General features: G+C 39.8%; 2 protein-coding genes, 1 long non-coding RNA gene and 8 other non-coding genes across 14 annotated transcripts; 2 read left to right on the forward strand and 9 right to left on the reverse strand.

The window, feature by feature from the left end:
• Positions 1-3,357: 3,357 nt before the first annotated feature.
• On the reverse strand, positions 3,358-7,244 carry LOC143125452 (uncharacterized). Of its 2 annotated transcripts, none has more exons than XR_012987261.1 (15): positions 7,222-7,244; positions 6,619-6,657; positions 6,380-6,408; positions 6,164-6,214; positions 5,941-5,973; positions 5,693-5,737; positions 5,463-5,499; positions 5,230-5,285; positions 4,985-5,036; positions 4,704-4,744; positions 4,443-4,478; positions 4,126-4,185; positions 3,905-3,950; positions 3,649-3,732; positions 3,358-3,478 (listed from the first exon to the last, which is right to left on the reverse strand). It is a non-coding gene; the product is annotated as an uncharacterized LOC143125452 (long non-coding RNA). The 2 variants fall into 2 exon arrangements; XR_012987262.1 differs by having other exon boundaries at positions 4,704-4,780.
• On the reverse strand, positions 3,545-3,614 carry LOC143126380 (small nucleolar RNA SNORD31). Its single transcript, XR_012987487.1, has one exon. It is a non-coding gene; the product is annotated as a small nucleolar RNA SNORD31 (small nucleolar RNA).
• On the reverse strand, positions 3,804-3,873 carry LOC143126381 (small nucleolar RNA SNORD31). The gene has a single exon (XR_012987488.1). It is a non-coding gene; the product is annotated as a small nucleolar RNA SNORD31 (small nucleolar RNA).
• Positions 4,026-4,091, reverse strand: LOC143126382 (small nucleolar RNA SNORD31). The gene has a single exon (XR_012987489.1). It is a non-coding gene; the product is annotated as a small nucleolar RNA SNORD31 (small nucleolar RNA).
• LOC143126385 (small nucleolar RNA SNORD22) lies at positions 4,270-4,392 on the reverse strand. Its single transcript, XR_012987492.1, has one exon. It is a non-coding gene; the product is annotated as a small nucleolar RNA SNORD22 (small nucleolar RNA).
• LOC143126379 (small nucleolar RNA SNORD30) lies at positions 4,573-4,644 on the reverse strand. The gene has a single exon (XR_012987486.1). It is a non-coding gene; the product is annotated as a small nucleolar RNA SNORD30 (small nucleolar RNA).
• LOC143126378 (small nucleolar RNA SNORD29) lies at positions 5,109-5,173 on the reverse strand. The gene has a single exon (XR_012987485.1). It is a non-coding gene; the product is annotated as a small nucleolar RNA SNORD29 (small nucleolar RNA).
• On the reverse strand, positions 5,358-5,422 carry LOC143126377 (small nucleolar RNA SNORD29). Its single transcript, XR_012987484.1, has one exon. It is a non-coding gene; the product is annotated as a small nucleolar RNA SNORD29 (small nucleolar RNA).
• Positions 7,245-9,859: 2,615 nt separating the features above from the next.
• Positions 9,860-18,484, reverse strand: aktip (akt interacting protein). 3 transcript variants are annotated; one of them, XM_076286947.1, is made up of 10 exons: positions 18,415-18,484; positions 17,019-17,117; positions 15,437-15,645; positions 15,210-15,274; positions 15,011-15,111; positions 13,603-13,691; positions 12,877-12,975; positions 11,785-11,892; positions 11,400-11,460; positions 9,860-11,122 (listed from the first exon to the last, which is right to left on the reverse strand). In XM_076286947.1, the coding sequence occupies exons 2-10, from the start codon at positions 17,058-17,060 to the stop codon at positions 11,015-11,017; spliced, it is 882 nt and encodes a 293-aa protein (XP_076143062.1). In that variant the 5' UTR covers positions 17,061-17,117; positions 18,415-18,484; the 3' UTR covers positions 9,860-11,014. The 3 variants fall into 3 exon arrangements, with proteins under 3 accessions (XP_076143062.1, XP_076143064.1, XP_076143063.1); XM_076286949.1 differs by lacking the exon at positions 18,415-18,484 and adding an exon at positions 18,331-18,350; XM_076286948.1 differs by lacking the exon at positions 18,415-18,484 and adding an exon at positions 17,762-17,989.
• A 175-nt stretch (positions 18,485-18,659) lies between these two features.
• On the forward strand, positions 18,660-20,367 carry rpl23a (ribosomal protein L23a). Its single transcript, XM_076286950.1, has 2 exons — positions 18,660-18,896; positions 19,927-20,367. The coding sequence occupies exons 1-2, from the start codon at positions 18,691-18,693 to the stop codon at positions 20,186-20,188; spliced, it is 468 nt and encodes a 155-aa protein (XP_076143065.1). The 5' UTR covers positions 18,660-18,690; the 3' UTR covers positions 20,189-20,367.
• Positions 18,993-19,066, forward strand: LOC143126386 (small nucleolar RNA Z17). The gene has a single exon (XR_012987493.1). It is a non-coding gene; the product is annotated as a small nucleolar RNA Z17 (small nucleolar RNA).
• Positions 20,368-20,667: the final 300 nt, after the last annotated feature.

Raw genomic sequence — 20,667 nt, forward strand, 5'->3', positions numbered from 1 at the left:
TGCCTGTGAATGCGGTGATGACGTATTTTGACAGTTGAGTCACTTGTGCGAAGTCGTACTCGTACCACAGAAAGTCTAACTGTAAAGTTTGATTTCGTACTTGTAATTTTGAATTCATATTTTTTTTCCATCCGTATTCTGATGGATAAAATACACACAATATATTTTATGCACGACTGGACTCATTCGAGAATTCACAAATAATTATTTTATGCACAACTACAGACAAACGCACGAGTATCAAATCTATGGACACGAATATTTTGACAGCTATCCCACTCCATAGAAATCAATGTTCCAATAGGGAAAGGAGAAGCAAAAACTACAATTAAATCTGAAATAATAAAGAGATGGCAACAGGAATGGGACGCTGAACCTAAGGCTAGACACTATTACAATAATCAGAAAAATTGGAGGAAAAAGAAAGAATATGCAAAATAGAAAAGAAGAAATAGTGCACAAGATTAAGAATGGGACATACACTAAATTAAACACTGAAACTGATAGGAAAAAGTGATGGTTTATGTATAGAGTGCCAAACACAGGAAGATGTGGGTCATGTTTTATTTAGATGTAGGAGGTACAGAGAGCAGAGACAAACATGACAAGAATTAGATGAGAACATTGATGATTTTCTTGGGGAACAAGGAATGCAAAGAGACAGAATTAGAGCCTTATTTACTTTCCTGAAAGACACTGAGTTAATGAATAAATGAATTAAAATTTTTGTTTTGTTTTGATTAGTTGTTTATTTGTTGGTTTCTGTTTTGTTATTATTTATTATCTCTAGATTTATTTTACACCTTTCTGATTGAGTAGCCAAAAGTTCCAATAGCATCACACTCCTCCTGTACAGTAGGTGGCGGTATACAACAATTAAATGATGTAATCTGCCAATAAATGAAAGAAGAAGAAGAAGGCTACATGGCACTTTACCTATGGTCACCTTACACCAAACAACTTTGACAAGGTTTGGGAAAGATTCTTGAAAGATTGTAGTCTTTTAACTAATACCCCCCATTCAAGCTTTACTGAAAAGACTACATAACCACTACATAGCCTACACAAGTAATTTCACCTATTCATGGGTTTCATCAGGTCCCTTTCTACAAGTGTATTAATCAAGCACCATGCAGTCTGCATTCATAATCTAAGTGTTTGATTTTATACACCTGTGGAAAGGGACCCGATGAAACCCATGAATACAAGGTCTAAACCAGGGGTGTCAAACTCATATTAGGCAGTGGGCCAGATTTGTTGGAATGAGACCTCGTGGTGGGCCGTCATTTTCATGGTCATTATCATCATCATCATTTTCTGCATGGGTATCAGAGTGTTATGTGATTATCACTTATGAGCAAACAAGTACAAATAATGTACTGCTATCATATACTGCTCTTTTTCTCTTGAAATGCCCTACTTCCGTGTTAGATTTTCTGTTTTTCCTTCCTGAGGATGGTTTGTAGTGCTAGGTTATCAATTTATCATATCATAGAGATATTGCTTATTACACATTGGTGAAGACAACTGGATGTGATCTTTTTTTCTAATTTTCCCTTCCTACCCAAATCATCTGGGGGGACGTATGAAATCTGCTGGCGGGCCTGATCTGGCCCCCGGGCCTTATGTTTAGACCACGTTTATACGTACCAGGGTATTCTTAAAAACGGATATTTTCCCCTCCTTCCCCGTCCGTCATGCCAAGTTTGAGGCAGCAACCAATCAGTGGCTAGGTCCTGCCTACTGGTCCCGCCTTGATGGATGACTGACATATTTATTTATTTCAAAGCACATTGGAATGTCAATGTCAATATATAGGCCTAGATATTATTTATTTAATATTTTATTTATTTCACATTTTATTTATTTATTTCAACTTTTATTACATATTTTATTTATTTATTTCAGCTTGTATTTATTTATTTCATTTATTTATTTCATTTAGTCACAAACATTACATAGTTTACATGGGGTACGTTCTCTTCCAAACATGCTCTCAAGCAGAGACGGTTGATAAAGCTTTAAAATTAAGAGACCACTGCAAATTTGAATATGATCAAAATACAGCAGCCATGCCATGTATCAAAATAAAATATTGTATTTTGTAATTTTCCATACACAAAAATGTGTATGATGTACTTTATCAGTTGGTGAGTTGATTAAGTAGAGAACATCTGCAGCAACAGACGTTCTACCCGACAAGGCATTCCATATAACCGTATGTCAATAAAGGCTAGTTTAAAGTAACTCATGCTCAAATAACTTTTTCTTAATGCCTCATATCCCAATTTACTTTCTTGATGTTCAGTAATAGATGTTCTACTTTGCGTCAGCAACAATGACTCAATGACTAATTCAAATGAATGATGAGAATAATAAGAGGCCAGGTCTGATTTAAACCACATAGCATTTGTAAAATGTTCAGTTATTCAACACAATCACTGTGTTTCATCACAGTAGTTGCACAATTTAGTTTACAGCTTAAACAAACATGTTTGTGTGCATTAGTTGTCTATTAATTTATATATGCCAATACATTTGGATTCAGGCAGTCACATGCAACTGTAACATCCTATACAATCATTTAGTAATCACAGGCTGCTTAGTTCAACATCTACAACCTATTAGTACACTGAACAAAGGATGTTAAATCTGCCCTCGACCAGCAGCAGTAGGCTACGCCTACAGGAAAAACAGGTTCAGAAAAAAAACTGTTTGACCTCCATACAGCACTGACACAACTAGACAAGGGGAAGACATGACTGCTCTTCATAAACACTGAGCTGTAGTCTAACACAATCGTTGCTAACCAGCTGGTCACCAAACTTCTTTACCCGGGCTTTAGGAGCAGCCTGTGTGGATCAAGGACTTCCTGACAGATCGCCCAGATAGAGACTAGGTCCACACCAATCCTTGGGCCATCACTGCATTGAACAATCATGCCCCGCACCCTCCCACCAGCACAGTTGCACTTGCCATGGGACTCTGCATTATTGTTTATATTCTCTTAGTTATTAGGCGAGTATATGAATGTGAGCATTGTTTTAGAGGCTGCACAAGCACATTTTGTTGTATGGCACTACTGCACGCTGACTAGTCTAGTCTATGTATTTAGGAACACATCACCCCAATTGCAACTTCTCTAAAACCTTATTTTGGAGATTAGGTGGTAAAAGGGATGCAGCTGACAAGGGTAACAAAATACCTTTAACCGTTCTATGCAAAATTAGCACTTCTACCCAATTGCCAACCACATACTTTGGTCTCATGACAAGTTCTGCATATGAAGCTTTAGCTCTGGCTTCACAACACCTCCCAGTTAATATGAGCACTGTCAGGCACAACTCCAAGACAAGGTTAAAGTCACACATTTATTTTACAAACAGGACTACAATTTTACAGTACAAGAAAGCCATCTTGTTACAGCAGCAGGAAGCTTCAAATCTCTTTAGCATAGACGAGTCTTCCTATATGGCACCTAAAGAAAATAGATGTTTGTCAATTTCTTCTATAGGCATATTTATGGCAACTTTTGATAATGTTTGTTAGATCAGAGAAACCAATCAGTCACTTTACATCAGACTGGGGCGGTAATAGGCTCATCACATCACAATCTTCTGCTATAACAATGTGTACAACACCACAAACCTCCTTCAGTTGCATCTGGCCAGGAAAGCTGTCCAACACTTCAGATCCAGTCCTTCAGCATATATTTGTCTTCCTGTATGGCACCTAGAGAAGGTAGAAGTTGGTTTCAGACTATTTCTTTTATGGGCATATCATGGCATTAATAGATAGTTTTTTTTAGATCAGAGAAACCAATCAGTCACTTTACATCAGACTGGGGCGGTAACAGGTTCATCACATCACATTTTTCAGCTATAACTTGCACATTTTCACAAACCTCTTTCAGTTGCATCAGGCCAGGACAGCTGCCAAGGACTTCAAATCTGGATACACAAACAAGGCAAAACTTGTAATCAATCATATTTAGGGGGGGGGGGGGCAACAAGCTGTTCTGTGATTTTAAATCAGGGAAACCAATCAGTCAGCTAACTCAGACTGGGGCGGTAAATCTCATCATGGTTATGTTGTGTAATGTAGTCAGAACAGAAAGGTACTCACCAGCATAATATGGAGGAATAGAGCCTGGAAAGAGTCTTCAGTGCAACACGTCAGCCAAACCTGCAAAAGGACAACTCTGGTGAGTCCAAGACGCATGTATGCACACAAAGATAAATACCCTACAGACTCAAGCCAACTGGCCACATCAGACAGTTGGTAACCCCAACAAGTTATCCACTTGCTACCCAGGCAACTCCAGTGGGTTCACCTTTTCAGGTTCTGGAGTCAACACTGGGTGTAAGACATGTGCGAGCTTCATCATACTGACCATTAGCTCATATTTAGGCAACTACAGGCCTACAGATGCACAAACTCACCATGAGGACACTGGGGAGAAGGCCCAATGAACCATTCTGCAAAACATATTTAAAAAAAAAAATTACATTAGTCTGAGTATAATCACTGGACCATGTTGCATACCTTCATCAGGGATTTGACTAACTGTGCAAGCATCAGTTTAAAAAAAAATTCTCAACAGGATTTCAGACGAACGAGATTCCAAAGTAAATCATCATAACTTGCAACTTAACACCACAAAAGAGGCATGGAAACCAAACTTGGGGGGGGTTGAGACTTACCTCATTCTGAGGACTGCTTCCATCCTTGCAGAGTTGGGCCTCTGAAAAGAGAGAACACCCTCAACCATGTGTAGGCACTAAAAATTATAGAATCCACAAAACGTTTGCAAGAATCAGTTAATTAGTTCTCAACTTGAGCTTCAGACGAACGAGACTTATTGAACGCATCATATATCTTGCAATGTTAAGCTCATCTTGCCAAAACCAAGGTTTGACTGCAACAACAAAACGTTGATCTACTTGAGCATACTGAGAGTTTTACACACAAAATAAAAACCAACCATGTCTGCAAGGCTGATGTGGTCTTCACATGCCTCAATGGCAGAAGCTGTGCTGTAGGATACAAAAAGGTCAAGTAATGAGCATATGTATACAAAAGGCACTGAAGAAGTTCCATTTGAACTTGTTTCTCAGTAGTTCGTTACTTTTCACATTGGTTCAAAGTGAGCTAAGTATATTCGTCACAGAAATTTGAACATCTACCACGTAAACATACTGTGGACTTGACACAATGAAAAAAACTAACCATGTCTGCAAGCCTCATGATGTGGTCTTCACACAACTCAAATGGCAGAAGCAATGCTGTAGGACACAAAATGGTGACGTAATGAATACATGTATACAAAAGGCGTTGTAGAAATTCCATTTAGATTTGTTTCTCAGTAGTTCATTCCTTTTCACATTGGTTCAAAGTGAGCTAAGTATATTCATCACAGAAACTCAAGTCCACAGAAACTCTACAAAAAAGGTGCAACTTACATTAGTTCAGATTGCATCCTCAGGTCAGACCTTAAACCTGGAATATGAGAAAACTGTTTACATTAAACACATTAAGGTAGTTCCATGCAGTGAAATGTCTATTTCACTGATCAGTGCTTTGGTGACTTGTATGCCATCCGACAGATGTCGTCCAGAAGTATAATGGGTAGAACCCAATTCATCCTCTCAGATACCAGGAACACACACAAAATTAAGGCAGGCACACTCACCACCTTCAGATGTGTGGTCCAATTCCACATGGAGCCATGTTCAATCTACAGTAAGGTGAAGGAGGTACATTAGTCAAGGCTCCTGGTAGCCAAAAACAATCTCAAGTACCACATCTGATCAGACTTTGGTGACTAGACTGCCATGGTACATGATTATGTAGTCCAGAAAATTATGGGACGAACCCATTTAATCATCTCAGAAAGCAGATATGATTAGGGCAACACACAAGGTACACAAACTAGCTTACCGTGAAGATCTAGGCCTCTGCAAAGCCCACGACCTGAAAAAGAAACCATCCGTTGTGTGAACCAGAGTACCCATGATACGCACATCTCCGCCATGAGGGAGGAGTGTCAGAAGAAAGGTTGGCATCAATGAAATCAGACATATGCTTGTCAATCTAAATTCATCACTTTACACTCAAACACATGGCACTTCGTTAAAAAATACATTTTTAATAAGATACGTACTTTCCAACCACAGGACTTTTGAACTGGACAAACTGCTGGCAGCCATCACACCTGTAAGGAAGGGGGAGGATTAGAAATAAACTAACTGGACACGTAAAGTACTTCACAGTCAGAGTAATCAAGAATTAAGTCAGACATATGATTGAATATATTGATAGACAAGCATATCAAATTCCACTGCATGTTGTGAAATAAGTGAAAGGCCAAAGATCTCACCTTTGCACAGCCTTGGTAAAGGGTGCCCTCTAGAAGGGAAGAGATTAAAAGGTTAAGAAATGCACCACCTAATGACACTATGCAGTCAAGTGATCACTTCAATGGCAGACACTCAGATCCAATGTACGTTCTTCAAAAAAGAAATTCAGCAAGAGAGAGTTCCAGAGTGATCATCATTGAGACACTATGGCGTCCAAGAAAATAAAAAGCCTTCAAATTACAACGTCAAAATAACTTACCTCTTGCATGCGTGCAATTGCAGTATTTATTGGACACACCTAGGAAAGATCAGACATCAGGTCAGTTAAAACGCCAAGAGGCAAACACTTGCTAAAAAGACTTCGTTTGCACGTGGTCAGATGTGCTCATCTTCAGGCTCCTGAATAATCTCCCATCAGAAAATAAAAAGGTGCAATCACTTTCATTCAGTACAGGTCTGTGAAATTTTCATCATTGAGAGCTATTCGACCTCAGAGCCACATTGATAATGTTCAGAATTTGATGCCATAAAAATAAAAAATATCATGCTAGATTCATTCACATATGCATGAAATACTGCAATGTAAGTGTTTGCTGCACGAACTCATACATTATAATTCGGATGATTTAAGATGTCTTAACACGGCTCGGATTCACAGGGCGAGAGCAGTTAGCTAACATTAGCCCGCTAGCCAACTTGTTTCAAGTAACAAACTAAAAAGAAGCGCAAAAATACAAACCACTTAGGTATTTTCAACAGATAGGCAAATGAGTCAACAATAGAAGTAAAAGCAGATTGCATTTTGGCGTATTATCACCAGTTGTTCTGCAGAAGACGAGGAAGTGTTGAGCAGAGAACTTACCCTGAAAGCGTGTCGATTCAAAATGAACGAACGACGCGTGAACTTTCTTTTTATAGCTGACATCGGTAGACCAACGACTATAAGTCTTACTGCCACCGTCTGGAAGGGAGTATGAAATGTGAAAAAGGACCAAGTAAAAAGACTAATCTGGGAGGGGAGCCCAAAATGTATCAGCGTGGAGGGCCGCGGGCCAAAACTAAATGTTTAAAGGGACACCAGGCAACGTTTTCATGTTAATTAATCATCTTCGTAAGTCGGTATATGGTTAAATGACTCATTACGGGTATGAAATGTATTGCATATTTGTGCAAAATTAACATTGTATAAAGCTAGACTAATTTTTAAGAAATAAAAAACTCTAGGCCTACTCTTAACTGCTTGTCTTTGTATGGTCTTTACAGTAGCCTACTTTACTTTTATTAATATCATGAAATGATTGAACATCCATATAGATGTTTTAAGGAGTAGAAATATACATTGTATCTGAAGCAATCAAAATCTTTGAAGAAAAGCACATGGAGCAATTATGTATTGAATATATTTGCATCAATATTGAATCAATATTTATTTTCAATTTATGAATTCATAATTAATAGAACACAACATGCCCCTATGTGACAAATTGACACATTCTTCTGAACAATCTTTTTTTCAGGTATGAAAACATATTTAAATGGAAAACATATATTTTTAAAAACTTTTTGTGAAAGTTTTCGCAAAATGTGTTTCCATACATTTAAAGTCGAAGACATATTAAGGAATAATACAATAAATATTCATTCAATGAATGCAAGACATGTCATTAACAAAATATTAATACAATGTAAATCAGGTTTCTTGGCTAAGCATACAAGGCATTTGGTCTCTGCATTTATCCCATCCGTGAAATAGTGAACACACAGTGAGGTGAAGCACACTCACTCGGAGCAGTAAGCTGCCTTACTACAGCGGCACTCGGGGAGCAGTGAGGGGTTAAGTGCCTTGCTCAAGGGCACTTCAGCCGTCCCTACTGGTCAGGGATCGAACCGGCAAATGCTCCGGTTACAAGCCCGAAGCCCAGGCCACGACTGCCCCCCAAATTTCATTGAGCAATTTGGGGGGCAGTCGTGAGACAAAGACAAAATCAAGCCCTCAATTGGCAGTACTGTTATGGAGGGTAGGTCTATCCTTTTCATCTAACAAAAGCAACGGCCAAAGTATAATTTGTAAACATGGTAAAATTAATTTGTGAGATGATTCAATTAAATACAATAAAATACAATTATCTTAAAAAAAGATCAAGATTGAAGTGATAGGCTAGTTTTGCGGCTTACTAATAAACTTTAAGGTTTGAGAGTCTCTTATTCCCGAACATCCATATGATTAGCCTATACACTAGCCTACATTTGCCCTGGAGGAGCATTTTTCCAGTCTTGGATGTATTTACAGAAAACCTATAACATGTTTCCATTTTTGCTACTGGAAGATGTTTCATACTAACTGCTTTTCTACAGGATTACTTTGTTGAAGTAACAATTACAGCAAGTGTTGAGCAATGATGAAGATAATAATTTAGGCAACTGGTTTTTAAACCGGTAATCTTCAAGCTCATTTTGCAAGCACATTAGTCATTCCTAGCTGTACAGTGTATATGAAAAGCTTGTACAACACATTGTCAATATTGCCAAAACACACCAATTAGCTATATGGTTTAATCAGTGGTGATTGTGTTCAAGTTCAAATTTATTTATATAGCACATAATCATACACAAAAGTCATTCAATGTGCTTTACATTTTATGCATAGGACACTATATCAATTAATGATGATGACAATAAGAAAATATATAAACAGCAAAGACAAATGAATTAAATAAAAACAAACCAAAATATATACGTAAATAAAATAAAAACAAAATGAAATAGATGCAGCAACAAAACAATAATTGTATAACTCCCATAAAGTCAACAGATTAATAAAAGGCAATAGAAAATAATTCAGTATTTAATATCTTTTTTAAACAAGCTACTGTTTGGGCAGATCTGATCTCCACTGGGAGCTGGTTGTAGCTGTCGTAACGGCTAAATGCCAGTTCACCCCATTTAGTGTTGCCTCTGGACACTACCAGCTGACCAGTTCAGATCTAAGGTTTATATTGAGCTACCAGGTTTATACTATATAAAGCTAATTCCACAGATATGACAGGTGGGGCGCACGTTTTTTTGTGCCTAATGCCTTTCTTTGTTGACAAGGAAGATCATAGATTCAAACCAAAATAGCCACACACAAACATTGGAGTCATAGACAGACCGACATATGACTTAAAACATCAGATCCTGCGGATCAAGACGGGAAAAACCTGGAACCAAAATGCAAAAATAAAATTTTAACATTATCATTTTGCCGGGGTGAGGCTTGACAATTCCTGCACTTCCAAAGTGGGGAATGACAGAAAAAGTTTCAAAACCACTGAGCGAACATGCCTGCAATATTTTGAGTCCAGGCCTATAAGGGTCTTCTGGACAATTAGTATGTTGAGGTGCAAGTTAATGAGTGTTGGTCAGTTTTTTACTTTTCTTTTTTTTGTTTTAAACCAAATCTTGTTACTGTATCTTTAAGCCACAACACTATAAAAATCACTCAAATTAAATTCAACAAGGTGGCTTAAAATGTTTTATTTGCCTTCAGAGAATAGCATTTTTAAAAACTCAAACCGTTCTCCACTGCACAGCCTTTTAAAACAGTCCGTTAGTGTCAAATCATATAGGAAAGCAACAAAATGGAACAGGTGAGCTGAAAGAAAACAAAGCTCAAGATGTAGTGTGGAGAAGAAAATAAACAAAAACAAAAACAAAACAACATCCTAAAGACAAGGTTCTCAGATAGGATCACTACCTCTAATGAGGTTAGCCACTTCCATACAAGAGCTGCTATATTTACACATCAAAAACCCTTCAACAATTTAATTAAGATCAAGAGACACATTCAAAGAGAATTACAATGCTGAACGATAAATGATCATATATAACTTATTTTCTTAAAATGGTTTGCTTGATCTGAGTCATATATTAAAACCTATTTAATACACAGTATAGTTTTACACAGTATGGATGAAATAAAAAGAAAAAAAAGAAAAGAAAAAAAGAGTTTTCCCATTATTTCCCATTTCAAAGCAACTTCATAGGGAAGATCCTAACTAAATTTGGAGAGGACAAATGGGGTGGGGGACAACTAAAAAGCTTTAAACTCACCAAGTCCAAACTGCTATATCAATACCTCTTGTGTCAATCCTGAGCCCTTCAGAACATTCTTAATGCGTTTATAATGAACTAGGTTCATCGTTTTGTTACGTTAATTTGTGATTGAGTAGCTGACATTATGTCACTTACACTGAAGGTGAGGTGGTCTGTTGCTTCTGAAATCAAAGTAACAAACGACGACAACAACAAAAACATGTGCAACCCAAATATGTGCAAGTAACAAAAACGATCTACTCTAAGGTACAAGCTCTATGCAGTTTGATTGCTTTCCAGCCTTGGTGTTGCTAAGACATCCAGTTTTGTCATAGTTGATCTACATACGCAAATGCAGGCGCTCATTTTAGTTCTAAAGCAGTTTCAGCAGATGTCTAGAGTACATTTGTTTGTTGTACGTGTATCTTTTTAAAGCTGAGCGAGGGTGTTTTCGCAAATGAAAATGAAGTCCATACAATTGCTTCAAAAAAAGGGCAAGGTTCCCAGCAGCACAAGTTGATCCAACATGATCCCTCATGCTTTGCCGCTCCCTCTAGTGGCCAGACGAGGCAACTGCAGGCTTAAGTCTGAAGAGTGCTGTCCTCTTTGCTGAAGGGTTGCGTGGATCCAGGCTTCACCCATGACAGGCCGGACACCTGTAGGCCCTTGTGGTGATCCTCAGGTCGTCTCTATAGAGACACAAAACACATCAGTGACTCACACCCTACCCGCCTACCCCAAATAAGACAAGCACTCTCATGCTCTGGAACTACTGGTCATCTTGAAGACCCTTGAGGGTTGCACTCTGAAACATGCAGGCAAAGACGTGCACTTCCGCTTGGTCACGAGGAGGAAACATGCAAGCATGCACTCAAAACAAACGTATTGTGTTTTCACAGACGGCGTGTAGGAAATGTATGAAAATGTTTTACTTTTTCGGCAGGGTGGTGCATCGTGAGCACTCACTTTATGTGTGAACATCCTCTCCTTCGCCTCCTCGTGGACTGTTGGGTTCCAAGGGGAGAAACTAAAACACAGAATGATTTCGAGAAAAGTTTACATTGATGGTAGTGTCCAGATGGCAAGAGTCAACAATAATTTAAACAACAGCTTTATATAGACCCTTTCAACAAGAAAAACAAAAACAATGCTTGAACGTTCTATTTTGTTCCCAATCTACTTCTGCTTCATTAAGATAAACATATGGAACGTTAAAACGGAAGCCTTGTGGGAACTACTACTGGAACTCTTGAAACAGTCAATACATGCAAATACTTATACGTATGACACACAATTCATCCAAACCCATTTTGGTCAAAACTTCAAATTGCATGCAAGAGGTTTCACTCACCTTATTGCGTAAGGATCATCGATCTTGGGCTTGTCAAAGAGGTGGCTGTTGCACAGCTTTACGCTGTCCACCACCTTGCTTTTGAAGAGCTGCACATCCTTTTCATACCTGAGCACAAAAACAGACGCAATGAGTCACACGTGCCAGTGGCATCCACAGCCTCCATGGCCCAGTCAAAGAGGCCTTTCACAGTAAGTCGGAGGCTGCTACAGCGTTTGCATGCGAGAGCATTACACACCCCAGACATCTGCCTGAGCGGAGCTTTCTGATCTAATTCAATCCAGAGTGGTTCATTACTGTACGTCTCCTTTGACCTTTGGTAGAATGGCTTGCTACAACGTCATGTTGGATTTTATGTAGAGAATATCAGTGCTTGACATAAAATTAAGGTCCTGTAGTCACTTTGTGAATGAAATTGCACATGGTCTTCTCATAAATATGCATTTTGGAAATGCTTTGTGTTTCAAAACAATGTGAGAATACAGAAACAGAGGACTCCATGCGTAATTTCTATTATGAAACAAAAGCGCAGCTGCTTCAGAACAGGTTCACTCTAGACCCATTTTCCAGCATGATGAGAAAACCCTGCTGTAAAGGACCATCTGAGGGACTGTGCTGTTCCCATGGGTTGCCCTCTGGGTTTCAGAACTGAAAATGGAACATCTCTACAAATTGTAGACAGGAATAGCACAGCTACATCACTTCAGATCAAAAAAGACCCTGCAAGTTAACTATTTTCATAAGCAATGAAATCTCACCATTCATAATCCATATGTGTATATATATCCATATGTGTGTGTAATAAATAAATAAATAAATAAATAAATAAATAAATAAATAAATAACCGTATAATGTGTGGAAATATATTAATTGATGGGGAGGGAGACAAACCATTTGTGTTGATTCCAAGTAGGTCACATCAGAGGCAACTAAATAAACCCTGGATAAATATATCATTACAGGCTCAGTATACAGTCAATACAGCTAACGGGACTGGAATATCCAAGGCCAAATACAGGACATTCCTGCTGAAGCACTGGGTGTCCACATAGCAGTGCAGGGCAGAGGGAGAGGGAGGAAGAGGAACTCACAGAACGGCGGCTTCTGGGTTAAGCGGCTCCATGGTGTTGATCTTGTAGAAGACTGTGCGTGCATACATCAGGACCTGCCAAATGTGGTTGTGATTGCGCCTGTGGGAAGAAAGAAAAATAGCATGACGTTTTTTTTTTTTTTTTTTAAAGTGCCGAGGCAACAGCAGCCAAGGGAAACACCACTAACAACCAAGCATGTTGGTAAATAGGCCTAGGCTCTCAACTCTGTCCAAGTCAAAGTGAGAGATTGGAGCTTTCAGATCTGAAGGACTGCAGTGTGAGCCAATATAAAGCACTGGGCATTAAGGCAGAAAACATGTTTTGTAGAGTCCCCTCACTTGAATTGTAGCCGTCTGCCCACTGGCAGTACTGCCAGCTGAAAGTGCCAGACACCAGAGAAGATGGCCACGCACTCTCAAGTTAGCACACTGCCCTTTGGACTTGAGCTACCACAGTGAAATCAAGTCAGCATTTGATGGACTTCCCACATGCACAGTCATGAATTCATAGTGCTCTGTGTTAGAAGAGCTTGCCATCTGAATTAACACAGGGGTGTCATTTTCTTAAGGAGCAAGTTGGCAAATCATTGTCCTAAATGGGGCCCTCAGAGAAGATAGATCACAATATAGTAGTCGGGATAGCCTATAGTGGAGTAGTACATCACAATACTGACCATAAAAGTATGGAGTGCATGGGATGGGCTGGGTGTAAAGCAGTGAAGCCTACCTCCATTTTGTGAATGCTCTTCGGACATCAAGCTCCCCTGATTCAGGATCCACTAGTGGATGGAAGACTGGAATATCAAACACCACCCTCTATCGAAAACAAAAGGAGAAGCCTTGAGGAAAACAGCATTAACCCCAAATTCAAACTCAGACATTTTTTTGTGTTTCTTGGGCAGGTACCAGCATTACCAACTGATAACTAATGAACTAATCTATTCAATCTAACCTTACAAAGTAGTTGCACAAATGCATTACTGTAGTTTCAGGTCAACATGCATGATTTATTTTGTTGATATTAGCCAAAGCAAGTCATGTATTGCAATAAATAATATGGATTGCAATACTTGTTGAAAGGAAAGTAAACACCATAAAAACTAACGGTAAATAAAACTGAAGGCTGAGCCATCGTCAAAGCTTTTGCTCACAAACAGAGACATCACAATTTCATCACATATTCGATGTTCCTGTCCCTGACAGTAGGATCAAGGCATGATCATGTCCTCACTCCTGCAGCACCCTGAGAATCTGAGCATTGTCAACATATGAACTTAATAACTAGTTGCAACAGCTCCGTGAAGTGCCAAGGGCCAAGCCCCATGCCAGTAAAATGTGACATTTCACATCAGCATTCCCACAGTGTAGTTAGTTAGCAGCATGTCATGTAATGATTCACAGTAGGACAGTCACACAGAGAGGACTGAACGGAGTACCAATCTGCTTGGCTTCAGTGGCAGTGGAGTCTCTACACAGCCATCTCGCTTTCACTTGCTCAGCGTTAACATAACATCTACTTGATGGTGCTCGACACTAAAGAGGATGCAAGTCCACAAATCGGTGAAAACAATCTGGTGCATTTATCAGGCAAGCCACGCCTGGTTTGAGCACAAACACATTCTTTCGTAATTATTACGCGCTGTATATTATTGCCCGGTTTCCTGTACGTGGATTAAGCCTCGTCCTAGACTAAGAGAACTTTGATGAAGATCTCCACTGAAAATAAGCATTTGGGCTAACATTAGGCCTCATCCATAGGTTATGGGAAACTGGCCCTATGAGTAAACGGTCATGTCTGCAGCTGCAGCATGACCCAGAACAAGAGAAACAGACCAGCATGATCATGCAGGCCACCATTCCAAAAGGGCTTTAGTAAGTGTTGACTAGCAAGACAAACAAACAAATTAAACATTACAGTGCAGACCATTAAAAAGAGAGGTCTAAGGACTTTTAAATAACCCTTTGCCAAAGGCTGATAATGTGAGACTTGAATGCTACAGCACCACACACCGAATTCCATGGAAAAAACAGAGATATAATGAAGGGGAAAAAGAGCTGGACAGAATTAAAACCACCAACACTTTAATCAACAGTGTTGATTGATGTGCTCCATGCGGTTTAATGAGGTTACTTACTGGGCAGTCTCCATCAGGGTAGTTATCAGGGATGTAGACGGTGAACTTAAAAACTCCATCTTGGTACAATCCATGCCTGATGAATATGACACCAAACCACACTGGAAAAGAATAGGAGCAGTCAGTCACCTCTAACAAATATATAAATCAGTCCTTTTTAATAACATTTAAAGCATAATTACACAGGATTTGTCCTTACTCAAGGCTGATCTGTAGGAAGGCTGCACATAAATGCCTGGAAGTTTCTGCTTGATCACAAGTGTGCTACAAGAAAAAGTAAGCAGGAAACAATTACGATAACACCACCACACCCAAATGCAGCAGCTGGACACAAGAGCTTTAGTGGGAGTAGACGGTCTGATCTCTGAACAGTCTGGTCAAAAGTCAAAACGGTGAGCAAGGTCATTTAAGGGAGAGTGTACTCACAACTCTGCCAGTAACGAGTACTCCAGGTAGAAAGGCCCGTAGGAGGCATGCGTGCCGTTGGCAGACTGCGCGGAGGTGGCCGGGGATGGGGGCTTCGTGACGGGGACGGTGTTCTTGGGGATGGAGGGGAGCTGCTTCTTTCCAAACGGAGGCCGGGCCGGGCTGGCTCTGTGCTCTCCCTGCCCACTCTGCTCCTCGCTGTCGGACCTCTGCCACAACGGGGGAGATAGAACACGCAGGGTTAGGCCTCCAACTCCTATGGTACATCTGCCATACAGCTTTCGGTCAAACTCAACAGAATGTAGCACAGCAGAGAGGCAGTAGGCCTATATTAAATTGCCCCACATTTTGACACATCTTTTTGAATTCTGCAGAAATTTTTGGATCATGGGTCTTTGTATGCATTATAGAAAATATATCTGAGAATGTCTACTGAATGATGCCAGGACCCACTCTTCCAGATGAGTTTCTGGATCAACAAACTTAGCACCGAGACTCAAGTTTGACCATCAAGCTAAACTAGCGTCAAGACTCCAGATTGAACACAAACCTATTTCTTCAATTTGTGTGTTTATTTACTGAGGTAAGGCTGACAACTAGCAAGGCAGCAAGGCAGCGAGCCACGAGGCTGTCCGCTACTGGCCAGACGAACCAGAGGCATGTGATACCCCTTGCTCTCTGACTACGCTCTCAGATTCCAGGGGCCCGGCAGACATCTGTTTCCCTGCTCCATGGGAGGGGAGTGGAGAGAGCAGGGGAGGGCCTCAGTACCATGGGCAGGAACGTGAGGGGACAGCAGGGGACTACATATACAAAGGCTACTGTAAACGCCAGACAGAATTTAGGCTGATCATACTGTATCTCTGCAAGCACAAAGCACACAAGGAGCGGAGCAGAACAGTCACGAGGAGATAGAATCTTAAAACAGGGGGTCCCTCCAAACCCCTTGGAAATGACTAGAAAGTAGACTAAAAATAAAAGAAACGGCCTCTACCTTGATTGCTACTGTGAGTACAGTATTTTGTCAAGGAAACTATACAATGGCTCCATATGCCTTGTCTATATTCCAATAATACCCTGTATAATCCTTGTTGCAATCAATGACACTCTACCGTAAGGATGAACGGTCCTTTTACTAAACATCTAGTCATATACAAAGCACTCAATCTCCTGTAAAACTGATCTTAATCCCCAGCCCTGAGTTTGCATGTGATCTACCACTGAAGTCACATGGCACATTGCTTTACACTCCACTAATCTAAAGGGCAAATGGCATCAAGTCAACATCTGATGCTAACTAAACAAACTTTATTAATATATCTTTTGCCAGGTGTACACCTATGTCTGCTCAGGGCATTGCTGTAAATGAGCTCAATGCTCAGATAAGTTCCTGAGGTCAGTCCATTGCATTGGGAAAGGTGCACTCACAAGACCTTCTAAGACAGAAGAAGAATAAGAGCAAACATCCACAATCTTACACAGTCCACACTTAATTCTAGGATAATAACTAGCTTGTTCTAAACATTGCCTATAATAATAAAGTATACTGTGCACGTCATCTTAACCTCCACCCTCCTCTTACCTTACGACCAGTATTTGTAGACATACTCCAGAAAGGGTTCATTACTCATGGGGAAAGCGATGAGAGTCCTTGTCCTCGTCTAGCCGGAGCGGACGCTGGCTGCATAAAATTTAGAAGGTGAAAATACAGTTTGAAACTTAGTTCATACATAATACTTCACTATATAAAGTTAGTTGACACAACATTGCGCAAAATAAAAATAAAAAGTTTTATTTTAGGCAGCTATTCTAAATCAATGATCTTTCAGGGGCAAGCACAGCTGTTGGCTGAGTGCTGCACTGTCATTTTTTGGCCACCAAAACAAAGATCCACGACGCATCACGAACATGTCACACCATTAATCGTGGCTATTAACACATTACAAGAAGACAATGGCAGTGATTTAAAGCCAGTCTTAATTAGCGAACAGATAAAATCAAATACTAATCTGATAAACCATATGCTCAAACCAAGTTAAAAAGCAGGCACTCCGGTTGTGCGTAACGTTACGCTTGCAATGGTAACATAGCTTGCTAGCTAGCATGCTGCACAGTAACTAGTCAGAAAATCGTAGCAGGCACCAGGTTCAAAGGCAATATGCTGACACCAGATTTAAATTAAACTATTAGTAGTACCAATTCATTATGATATGTCGTAAGTGTAATCTTATTAATAGTCTGTGCAAAGAGGTTTAACAGTGATGTCGCCAGCTAACGCTAGCTAGAACAGCTGACATTAACGTTAAATGATTGTAGCTGACCTACCATACAGAGGAATGAAGATATCGTTTGTATTCAAAGCTGACCAGCTTTTCTTAACCGTGTGCACAATTGGTAACTGTGTCGGAGGTGTCAAACAAGCATTACATTGTAGCTCATGAACGCTTCATTTAAATTATTACTCGCAATTAATCAATGAACGCGTATTGTTTAGCTCCCAATGCTAACTTTGACTTCTGTGCTCTCTGTCTGAAGCTAATCTCTTAGAAAAATATCAGTGAACTTCATCTCACACAAGCATGCTGTGGGGCAGTACAATTTGGCAAAGACGATTTGTGATTGGTTCTTGTTTGTATATTCTCTAGTGTGATTTGCTCACGCCCTCTGAGTAGTTTAACAACCTAAACAAACAAACTAGTTTGTTAAATATTTACTTATACATATTTGCTGTCACATACTATATGATATCAGGAAACATCAACCATTCTTTGTCAGGTCAAATCGTACGCAACGTTACAGATACCCAGGGGTATGGACGATCTCGCGGACGGGAGTGGCATCTCAAAGTTTTGTAAGTACACAAGGACTAGTTAAAATATATGGACGATACTGACCTATATAACATGTAATGTCGATACAAGCAACATTCTTTTCAATAATGTAATTTGACTTGAAAATGTTCGCAAAAGCAAACTCACCGACTGGTTAGAGTTCCGAATCGTCTGGCATTTTAAAGCAACATTCTTTCCACTAAGGTCCAACCCAAAATGAATTGATTCTAAACTGCTATTGGTTTATACCTTATATCAGATTTTTTTATTAACTCACCAAACTGTCAATCACTTAAAACCAACATAACCTTACCCCATTGGTCATAATCATAGGTCGAAGGCGGTATCTCATTGATTGTCTTGTGTTATTGGCTGTTCAGTCGAATGTAGGGGATCGCAATTCCCGCACGTGTCCTTTCCGTCATGGCACCGAAGGCGAAGAAAGAAGCTGTGCCTGCTAAGACCGAGGCTAAGTCCAAGGCCTTGAAGGCCAAGAAGGCTGTTCTCAAAGGAGTACACAGCCAAAAGAAGAAGAAAATGAGGACTAGTCCAACCTTCCGTCGCCCAAAGACCCTGCGTCTGAAAAGGCAACCCAAATACCCCAGGAAGAGCGCGCCTCGTCGCAACAAGTAAGTCCGTGATGTAATGTCGATTGACTCGGTTCGCTGGCTAATGTTAGCCAACGAGACCTGGTAGATACTATTGCCACCCATGGTTATTAGTGTGGTGCATATGATGGTTACTTGCGATCAAAGTATGATCTGCGATGATTACACTCTTTTTACACAACTGATGCACCCATTTTGTACCCGTTAGTTTTGTGAGCGTGAACGATGCTTTGACAGTAACGTTAGCTAGTTGAAGCTAGCCACGTTTGATGGCTAAATTTGATGTTGCATGAGGTTAGCAAAATGGCCTACTACTATGCTAATGTAAGCTTGGGTGGTAGCGATCCTACATTTGGTTGGCTAGTATTACTGTGGTAGACGCACTGAAAATGGCTTATTTGCTAATCTTTTGGAGTAAATCGTAGTATTATCCTGGTTTTTAAAAGTTTGGTCATAACTGGCGCGTCTTGTAACGCAAATGTTAATGTTATATGTGCGCATGGGCCTCCCTCTTGTCAACGTTGCCCACGTTAGCGGTACTAACGTTAGCTTCTGACGACTGAAACGGAAAAAAATAACCGATTCATTAAGAATCAAGTTAACAGCTGTATCTTGCCTTATAAGTCAGAATGGCCAGGTATGCTGCACTGTAAGTTGGTCCGCCGATTTTAAGGAACATCAGGAAGTTAAAACAGCATAGGTTCAGATCTTGACATTTTGGTGAAGTAACGCTAGCCAAACACTTCGTGAAGAGTTGGATGCTCGCAATTATACCACGAGGTTGGTTGTTGGAGTATAGTATATGCATTTGTTGTGGCATTTGTATATCATTAGTCTTGGGTTACGAATAATGTAAACACACTTTCACCATGATGGTCACTGATTCTCACAGAACACGTGAACCAATTAAGCAATGTGTACAGCCAGACTTAACCGAAATCGTACTTAATAGGCCATAGGGTAATATAACCTCAGCAAGGATCAAGGATTAAATTTACCTGAGTAATGATTGATTCTCTTTTTTTGCCCTTGTATTTCTGTCGCCCCTTAGGTTGGATCACTATGCCATCATCAAATTCCCACTCACCACAGAGTCTGCCATGAAGAAGATTGAGGACAACAACACCCTGGTCTTCATCGTTGATGTTAAGGCCAACAAGCATCAGATCAAACACGCTGTCAAGAAGCTGTACGACATTGATGTGGCCAAAGTCAACACGCTCATCAGGCCTGATGGGGAGAAGAAGGCATACGTTCGTCTTGCACCAGATTATGATGCATTGGACGTTGCAAACAAAATTGGCATCATCTAAACTGCTCTTGGTGGTATATGCCGAGTGTCAAAATAAAATCAAAAAAAAAAATCTAAATCAGGCTACTTGTAATTTTTCAGTTATGTAGTGTGAAATGTTTGTTCAGTGCATGTTTTATATGAAAGAATACAATATAGGTGAAACTGAATTTCACAAAATAAAACAAAGTGGAAACTGTATTTAACTTGTTAGTCTTTATTTCAGGGTTCCCGCAGGTCATGGAATTTCTGGAATATCATGGAATTTTGGAAAGTCTATTCCAGACATGGAAAGTCAGGGAATTTTATCATTTTGGAGGCAAAGTCATGGAATATCAGGGAATTTTGTTGTAGAGGTTTAAAATGTACTTGCCAAAATACATTAATACGTATTTCCACGTATGTACATCTGGATACGTATGTACATCTGGATATTAACTGCATTTTTAAGTAGTCCAAATTTGTTTATTCGATACCCATTAAAGTTAAAGATTCTTGAAT

This window comes from Alosa pseudoharengus, unplaced genomic scaffold (genome assembly GCF_046254945.1).
Source record: "Alosa pseudoharengus isolate Yale_2024_CS ecotype anadromous, Long Island Sound unplaced genomic scaffold, YU_APseudo_1.1 YU_APseudo_1.1_scf_16, whole genome shotgun sequence".
Classification (NCBI taxonomy): Eukaryota; Metazoa; Chordata; class Actinopteri; order Clupeiformes; family Clupeidae; genus Alosa; species Alosa pseudoharengus.

What these genes read in the sequence shown, in the direction of transcription:
- rpl23a (XM_076286950.1), top strand. Translation starts at nt 18,691, where the DNA reads ATGGCACCGAAGGCGAAGAAAGAAGCTGTGCCTGCTAAGACCGAGGCT. An exon ending in AGCGCGCCTCGTCGCAACAA is followed by an intron (nt 18,897 to 19,926) that starts GTAAGTCCGTGA and finishes GTCGCCCCTTAG; the next exon opens with GTTGGATCACTATGCCATCA.
- aktip (XM_076286947.1), bottom strand. Translation starts at nt 17,060, where the DNA reads ATGAACCCTTTCTGGAGTATGTCTACAAATACTGGTCGTAAG. An exon ending in TTCCTACAGATCAGCCTTGA is followed by an intron (nt 15,112 to 15,209) that starts GTAAGGACAAAT and finishes ATTCTTTTCCAG; the next exon opens with TGTGGTTTGGTGTCATATTC. An exon ending in AACCCAGAAGCCGCCGTTCT is followed by an intron (nt 11,893 to 12,876) that starts GTGAGTTCCTCT and finishes TTTTGTGCTCAG; the next exon opens with GTATGAAAAGGATGTGCAGC.